Genomic DNA, 9,263 nt, shown 5'->3' with positions numbered 1-9,263 from the left:
GCAGTGGGAGGGTGCTAATATATTCTTTAATAGCAGAATGTGGTGAGCATGGAATTAATTATTGCTAAAGTAGATTAAAAAAAAAAGAGAGAGAAAGGAAAGGAAACAAACCTGACACAATCGGAACAAACCTGTCAATTTACAGTTTCAAGGTTATTTTACAAAATACCTACATTTACAACAGGCTCCTGGCAGCATTTTCAGACAAAGGTTCTTTTAATTAATCCTGACATGCTATAAATGAATAAATTATGCTATTTAAAGAATTACGGTCAATAAATTTTTCTTTCTATTGGATCGAAAAGAAGAAAGAGAAGAGCGCCTTTAAGATTAAGAAGAAGCGCACAGAGAATGTAGGGAAAAGAATGGGGCACGGGGAGGGCCAGGGATCACGGGAACCTCACCTGGAGGGATACTCTCCAAGATTAAGAACCAATCTGCTCAAAGCCAAATCAACCAGGAACTTAAAGAAAAGCTACAGAATGGCAGTTAAACCCTTTAACGCTTTCATTCTTCTGCACAATCAGTCCAGCGCTGCTGAGTATGAGACCCTGCAGGAGTCAGAACAAACACCAACTCCTGGCCGCGGCAGCGCTAGGCATTGTACGGGCAAGTCATTGTAAAAGGAAAAATAAAAGAATGCCTTTCCCCTTCAGGGAAAAAAAAAAAAATTTAAATAAAAAAATCGGAGGAAAAGTTGTAACACTAAATCTAAAATGAATCGCAAAGGAACTATATGTAACAAATGGCTTGAAGTAGTCTATTTAAAAAAATTGGGGAGATTTTGATTTCATGGTGAGTCAGCAAGGCATTTTTTTGTTGTTTTAAAAAAAATCTCATTTCCTTACAGAAACGGTTTTTAGTTTTTAATGAACTTGTAAACAAAAAAGCTCCCATTTCAAAATAAAAACAAAATCCCAGATCATATAGATGTTTACAGTGATTACATTTATCTAAGCAACATACATACATGTTCAGTTGTAAGATGTTAACTAAATTTCTGTGACAAATATGCTTTTTTTTTTTTTAATACCAAGAACATTATAGAGTTAATGCAGAGTCCTAAAGATAATCTAGTAGTCACTAAGTTTTTCTTAAGTCTTCACTTTAGATGCTGTTATTTCTAGCACAGGTAAGCAGGCAGAGTCTTTCGTACGCTCAAACACTGGAATCTTTGGTAGCTACCATATCAAGCCGGCTTGCAAACAAGAAGCCAACCATTTTAAGAATGTTTTAAGTGAACAACTTGCAAACCCCAGGGGTGGATAAACCCTAAGAACGCACAATTGTGAGCATTTACAACCTTCACAACTGTGGCTGAATACTGTTCATGCTGTTCTTCTGAAATGAGATCTCAAAGCAGTATAGTTCAAAATAAAAGATTTTAACAAAAATTGGCATATGCACAATTTCTCCACCAATTTGTGTGTGTCAACCATTTAGTGAACTTTTCCACTTGAAAAAATGCAATAGAAAACTGGACACCATGTTTCACTATCTCAGTTAATATTCACAATTACAGCGGCTACAACTCGGGACACGGCATCACCAATGCTGCCCAGAGCCAGTTTATACTGAAATTAAGTTCTTTACACCAAGTAAATGGTTGTTCACAACCACTGTCTAGTGTACATATGAACTAAAATTCCTAGATTTGGGGAGAAACAAATGCTGCTCCGATCATCTGCTCTGCTTCTTCTGTTCCTTGATTCATGCTTAGAAACCTGTTTAAAAAAAAAAAATTGAAACAGAAAAAAAGAATGTTAAAATCTCAAGTTAAAAAAGATTTTCTTAAAAACCACACCCAAAATTGGGTAATTGGGTGGAACTGGGCTAATAATTACTTTAGAATGGTGCCTCGTGTTATTTTCATCTATTTGAAAGTGACTGCTCATCTTAAAACTACAAACAAAACCTTCTCTGTTCTGGATGCCTTTAGGTAAGAGTGGTGTGCAGTCAATCAAAGCCTTCCCAGTCAGCATACGCTTCTCAGGCCAGAGAATTGTTGGGAATTCCAATGCGCCTGTTTTATTTATTTCTAGATTTCTAGTACCTAGAGCATACAATGTGTTCAAATACTTATCAAACTATGAAAAATAAGATTGCGTTGCCTTAAAAACTACAATGTATAGCTTTAATCATTGTGCAGGATTCAATGTTCTATGTGCAGGAACATTTCTGTACATTATTTCTGATACAAATGAGGAATGACAAGCTTTGATAACTAAATGTATTCAAGACATAACTGAGTTATCCCATAGCCCATAGACCCGGTAAGTATATGATTTTTATCACAGAAACCTCATACCTTTAAAAATGTTTTACTTCCATCAATTACATTAAAAAAGGTGGGCTTTGCACCGGATTGGAAAATCTAACCAAGTGAGGCGTTTGTTGTTTTTTGGCTTTATTTACTTTGTAAGCCTTCCCACCCTGTAAACATCACCCTCCTCTGCCACAATCAAGACTCCTAAGACGTCCACATATGGGCAGGTTTGAACAGAAACCAGCTTCAGGTCCAGCTTCAGGTAATAACAGCTGCATGTTCCCATCTGTGGCAAAAGGCCACTAGAGCAAACGCTTACCTCTATTACCTCCAAGTTTTATCTACGGCTCAAGGCAGAAAGGAAAAATGCCTATGACTCACCAAAAACATGAAAGCCCCATCAGTACCACCTCTTCTCACCAAAAGCCCTCCCTTGAGGTGTCCATGCCCCTTGGTTCACCCCCTTGCAAACCCCTAGAGCTGGCCTCATTACAGCTCTTCCTAGCCCACTCTGATCTCTCACTCGTAAATTCAGCATGGAAACCTGGTTTTTATTAATCATAAACTTCTCCTGTGCTTCTCAAACATTTGCTGGACCACCTCCAATGGGCTTTGGGATAAATGATATGCTTCTAAAATTTATGCTTTTCCCCCAAAGATAACACCAAACATTTAAATATCATTTTTTGGTAAATACGGTATCACTTGTTAACTAGGAGTTTTTTTCATTTGAGCGCAGAAAGTCATCTTCATTCATTTAAAAAAATACTGTGCTAAAACTCTGAGGACAAAGCAGTGCTGTACACTTCTTTCTCTCTATGTTGACTAACAGAGCAGGCACAAAATAAACCTCTGTTGCCTGCCCAAGTACTAAATTCATAAAGTAAATGCCAAAAATGAAAAATTATGAAACTTTCTGAAAACGATCTTCACCACAAGGAATATTATCTATTTGGTGTATATTACTAAAGAGAATTAGCAAAGTAAGCATAAGAAGAAAAGGCTGTCAGACCAAACTCGAATTAAACTTTAAAGTAAGACTGTATCTGTAACATAATTCCACAGTTAAAATACAGAATATTGTGAGCAAATTAAAACTACAAATTAGCTAATTAGAAATGACCCTTACCCTCACGAGCATTTGATTTCAAGTCCTGCAATTACTCTTAAATATGGTAGCGAAAAATGTTTACACAACTACTAAACTGTTTATCCCAGCTTGCTATGCAATCACATTATATTGAATAATTTAATTACTACGATGAATATCAAACAAGTTTAAAATAGAAACCACTATCACTAACTAAAAAGGAAACATCAGTTACATTGTGAGTTAAAATATTAGAAAAACTCTTGTGTCTTTAATAGGGATAAAAATTAGACCTAGGTTAAGAATTGTATCTGTTCATCTTTTAATCTGGTATTTGAGAAATTACTCGGTCCGTTAATGATTACAATTGCTTAGGAATCAGATAAAGGGTAGCCTAAAAATATTCCTGGTGGAACAAAGCAGTCAAACCAGATTTAACTCTTCACATTGGCCAATGGTAGGATACTCCACCCAGGGATCAATGTTTATCCTAAGATGTTACTCAAGTCTGTTTAGGAAAAATCTCAATGGGAGCATTCAGCGAGCATTCAACATTCAATCTTCAAGTGCTAAGCATTCTTTTTTCCAGTGTGCATTGAGTCCTTGGTTTTTATCTTGTAGTTTAGGTGGTGTCTCCTGGCTTCTAAAAGTCCAAACACCCATCTTCACTGCAACAACAGTTAAAATAAGGAATGGATCCCTCTGTTCCTAAAAAAAAAAAAAAAAAAAAAAAAAAAAAGAGGAAAAAGCAAAGTCAAAACTGAGTAGGACCATCACTGTAATCAGTGAGTTAATAGCTACATTTAAGTTTCTTTCAAATCTGCAAAAGGAAAAAAAAAATGTTTATGTAACTGAGATTCTACTTCTTTATCCAAAATCTGAAAAGTATATATTGCCTCTTATTTATGAATTCACTTCAGATGTCCCTGATTCTTTTTTTTCAAACTAGAACCACAAAGTAGTTCGAAGGGATATTTATGTAATAGTAAGTCTTGGAAGTCTGTGGTGGGCTTTATGAATTTTCAGTATCCTTTCATAGTAGAAGACATAACTTTTTAAAAGTAGTTTGAATAGAATATTCATATTCATGATGTAATGCCATCTATTATTAGTTAACATGCCCGTGTAGGTTGTTTTTTGTTTGTTTTTGGTTGCACAGAAATCATAATCAAACGTGGAGAATTCTGAATCAGGTTGGCACTATAAAAGTTAAAGAAAAAAAAAAAACCACTACAATAACTTTTCCTAAACTTAAAAAATGTTAGGAAAGATAAAGTAAATAATTTTTATTTTTATCACTACAAATGAGATAAATGATGACTTATGTATACAAGCTACACATGTTACCACCTAAACTACATTTAAAAAAATCAGACTGGTATCTCTCTTTTTTTTTTTTTGGTCTTCCCTAAGACAGAATTCTTAGGTGGTGGAACTTTGAAATACCTGTTACAACTGATTCCTCTCCCAACTGGTAGATGGTCTGCATTATACACCACTGAGTCATAGCAATGCTGTACTCCTCTAGGTCTTCGGACTGTTGCCGTATCACCCAGACAGTCTGACAAGTTCATGTTTGTTAAGTCCAGCCAGCCTTGGAGATGTGAGCTTCATTCAGATGACCACGAATCAACTCTTGCACACTCTTCTTCATTTCCCGTTGGGTTATGGAGCTCTTTTCTCTCCAGCTGTACTGTCCACAGTGAAAAAAGCTGACAAAAATTTCAGCACGCAGATGCAGCTCCCTGGCACTTCTTTAGATTGAATGTACTCAGAGAAGATCAGTCTCCAGATTATCTCAAGGTCTTCCCCTGTGATTTGGGTTACGTTGCTGAGTGACCAGCCACGTACCTAGCAGCAATTGGTGAAGTCAGAAACAGTTAAGCTAGACATAAATGGTAGGTGAATCCCAGTAAATACCGGAAGATAATTCAAGGAAGACCATGGACATGGTAGGAGAATGTGATGGAAAAATATTTCTATCCTTTTGTCTGTCAACAATCTGACATCCATGTGTGTGACTCTGATAGAACTATGTTTAGTATCAACGGCTGGAGTAGCGAACAGAGAGATTAAGATGATAATAGAATTATGTGAGGATCCAACTTTGGCTTCGCTACCACGTTCTGTAATTCTCCCCATCTCTGAGCTCAACTAAAGAAATGGTGAACTTAACCGGATTCTGAATGTCCTAAAAATATTTCCGTTTCCTTTAGTACTTCTTACAGTCTTGTAAACTTTCCTGATAATCACATATAGTTGAATAAAAGGAAGCGAAATGAATTTGGAAGGGCCTCAGATGTGAATCTTTTATTTTTCTTTTTAACATGTATAAAAACTAATTAAAAGCTTGCAGTACATGAGCACTGAAAATTAGTACAGATCATAGTGGGCTTTACAAGAAACAAACGCCTCATTTCTTGGTCTTTTGGAATGGAGGATTTCAAAAGATCTTTTCTTTAGAAAAGTAACTAGAAGTTTCTTACACACAACACACCCATCTTAGTTGAGTAAGTCAGACTTTAAAAACAGTTTGGACATTCTCAGTGAACTGCTGAAGCAACTTATTACACCTTTCCATGGAAGAAACATTCGATATAAAATTTTCAAAACATAAAACTAATAATGTAAAATACCTTCGTCAACCAGTTATGGGATTTTTCCAGGAATAGATATCCCTGTATTATACAGTTCTACATGCTGAAGACTCATTTAAGAAACCGAATTCTCTGGTTTGGAAAACCTCTGAGACTATTAATTCTGTGCATAAAAGCTGATAGGATACATTTAAAAAGTGCTTTCTAAAGTTTTAACTAGAAAAATGTACTATATGATGTTATCATCAATGAAAGGATTTCTTGGAATTAGTAGAGTTGAGTTGCATGAGCTCTTCCTTGAGTGAAAAAATGACTGTAGTGGACTCTAAGAGCATAATATCCTTTTAAACACCCCTCTTACTTAGAGATTGAAATCAGGAGTGAGTAACCTAGAGGGATTGTCTTCAAACTCCAGACTTCATAGATTTCTTAATAGATGGTCCAGACAATACAGGAGGGGTTAGGGAAGTAGGCTCCCCATACCTATTTCATGCCACGCTCAAACCTGCCCCACTTTTCATGGCTTTATACCGAGGGGGTTTCATGTGAGATCTGTTTGGGACACGAAGTTCTAGATCCGAGATAAAAGAAGAAGCCAAAGATCAAACACAATTCTGTTGTTTGTATTCTGTGGCATGGGACATTTTAGTAGCAAGCAGTATTTCGCTTGGAATCAAAATATACCACCTGAAAATGTCTCTCTGAAAGAAGTCAATGGTAAGTGATGCATTTTATGAAAAATCCAATTTTTAAAATATTTTACAAGTTGATGTTTATGTAATAATTTATATACACCCTGTGTCTATTATTGCCATGGAAATTTTTATAAAATTTTTCCCCTTAGGTAAACTCTACCCCCAGTGCGGGGCTCTAATTCAGGCCCTGAGATCAAGAGTCACACGTGCTCTACTGAGCCAGCCAGGTGCCCTAAAAGTTGTATAAGACTTTTTAAGTTGCTCTTATGAAAAAGTTACAATACAAAATTAAGGATTAAACTTAAGTTTAATTACAATTTTTTTTTCAAGGAAACATACTAACTCAGTGGATCCAACTTCTCATCTTTAAGACCTAGATAAGGCAGGACAAAAATTCTGCTTGTTTATTGAGAAAGAGACACACAGTAAACTAACAATGGAACTAACTCAAATAAGGGAATTCTTTCTGAAGGCTGCTGAATGCCTGAAGTGAAATGTTCTAGGTCAGATGAGATTTCAATCTAAATTTAGGTCTAGAAACTGCAACTCGTGATGATCCTATTATCCCAGCTAGCTTTAGGCAAAAATTGGTTTCATTTTAAGGGGGGGGAAGGGGGGGAGCAAATACCCTATAGATGTCAGGTATAACAAGTCCTAAGTTCAGAGACATAGTTATTTTGGCAGGACCACTTCTCAAGTGACACTAGCTAGCTACCTACTCTCATTAAGAGGCCCTGATTAAAACAAGAGGGCCATGATTAAATCATTAAGACAATGATTAAAACACTCAAAAGGGACAATTAAGTCCCAACTGAGAGGCAGAGGCAAGCGTCAGCATTTGTCATCCTGAGCTGAAATTTCATCATTTAAGAACCCCCCTGTACATTAAAGCCTTCAACTGTGAATCCTTCCCCAATATAGAAATGTGGAAGAATCTCAACTCCATTCCTAATAGATGAGCTGCTGGGATGAGGATGACACCAGTGATTCTACTTCTTGTAAAGTATCCTCAGATTGGAGTCTATTTTTAAATTACAAAATTGTTGAAACACAATACTAAAAATATGGACCAAAGAAAACTAAGTTCAGACGAGAGCAGTCATTCAGAAATGAAGTAACTAGAAACCAAAAACCAAACCTTACCTGCCCACCCCCTTCTAGAAGGTAGGCAGGTAGCAGGAGGTAAGCCCCAGAAAGGGGGCTACGGGGGGGAAATAAAAGCAAACAAAACCCATGAAATCCAGGAGTAGAACTGTATGGCAACAGTGACCAGAACGTGCCCTAACAGTTCTACTCCTTTGTGGCACCGAGAGTGCCAGAGACAGGAAGGAATCGGGACGAGCAGTTCAGTGGCATTTGCCCCGGGTTTTTTTTCTCCCCCCTCCCAATTTGCAAGTCCTCACTGCAGAATTCAATTCCACAATGAATCCCCAGACCCTGAATATTTGCAAGGTTCCATAAAAGAAAGCCCCAAACAAAACACATGTTTTAAAATTAAGAACCTATGTAGTTAAATAGCAACTAAAAGAGATCTGGTTTTTGACTAGGAAAGATGTGTCGAGCTTTTCAGTCATTTGAGCATTTAAGGACATAAACGAGATGCTCCGCAACTGAGAAGATAGACACGTTGAGGGCAATGCCAGACGTGCCTCTGGAAATTAGGACATGGTCACAATTTGCCATTTTAAATGCTAAAGCATTAACATGCAGAAAAAACTCTTAACACTGTTAGTCTGAAAGTCAAAATACCACGGCTAACCAGATTCATTATTAAAAAATCAACAAGTGTTAGGTCTAGGATTTTGGATTGATTGAGTATACCATACTCCCAGCACCAAATGTTTATTTTGGAAAGGGTTAATGAATGAGTAAAAAAGATGCAGTTGTTAAAAATGACCCAAAATCCCAAGAGAAATGGTATAATATATACACACATATATGTATATACAAATACATATACATATATATATGAACAAGGACATTTGGGTTTAAAGTTAGTAGTCAAATTTTCCAAGGACGTCTTTTTTTAAAAACACAGAGCCAAATTTTTATTTATTTCAAAACCACCTCCTCGATCTAACACTGTTAGAAATGAATGAATTACCCAATTTTGTGTTCAATTTGCTCCCTGTCACGTCACTTGGCTCTTGGCTACTAACCTTTCATGTTACTCTTGGTTTTGTCAGTTTGCTTGCCTGTGGGGGTTTGGGCCTGCTGACCCTGCCCACTTGAAGAGGCTGCCTGCTGTGCTGCTTTCTGCTTTAACATTGTCCAATCAAACGTGTAGTCGTACTGGTGGTTCAGAGTCCTGGAAAACACAGTGATGTGTTAATCCTTCAATAATGGAGTCCGGGTAAACACTCTACTGAACTTCCAAAACAGGGAGGGCAATTTTTAGAAAAATGGTAGTATATTCCCTAATCATGGTAGCTTCTGAAAACAATTCTTTCCATACACATGACTTTTTTACTCTTCAGTTCGTTAATCTCACTTTTTACAAGTCACAACTGGAGGAAAATGATGGCACCACGGTTCGGTCTGGTGTATTCAGTAAGAATTAATCTCCTTTTTCAAAAAGAAGCGGACTTTTATTTTTTTTTTAGTTTATTGTCAAC

At 36.7% G+C, this 9,263-nt stretch overlaps 1 protein-coding gene across 3 annotated transcripts in view; it reads right to left on the bottom strand.

The window, feature by feature from the left end:
* Positions 1–851: 851 nt before the first annotated feature.
* Positions 852–9,263, bottom strand: part of CSNK1A1 (casein kinase 1 alpha 1) — a 48,076-nt gene continuing 39,664 nt past the window's right edge. For 2 of the 3 annotated variants that reach the window (XM_039239506.1, XM_039239507.1), the window contains one exon: positions 8,803–8,956. In XM_039239506.1, coding sequence (XP_039095437.1) covers positions 8,803–8,956 — 154 coding nt within the window. Of the gene's footprint in view, positions 1,725–3,785; positions 4,065–4,802; positions 7,022–8,802; positions 8,957–9,263 lie in introns of those variants that run through there. The other variant, XM_039239508.1, reaches the window with a different exon arrangement.

Source organism: Hyaena hyaena, unplaced genomic scaffold (genome assembly GCF_003009895.1).
Source record: "Hyaena hyaena isolate Hyena2069 unplaced genomic scaffold, ASM300989v1 scaffold_157, whole genome shotgun sequence".
NCBI lineage: Eukaryota > Metazoa > Chordata > Mammalia > Carnivora > Hyaenidae > Hyaena > Hyaena hyaena.
This window is presented reverse-complemented; position numbering and strand designations above follow the sequence as displayed.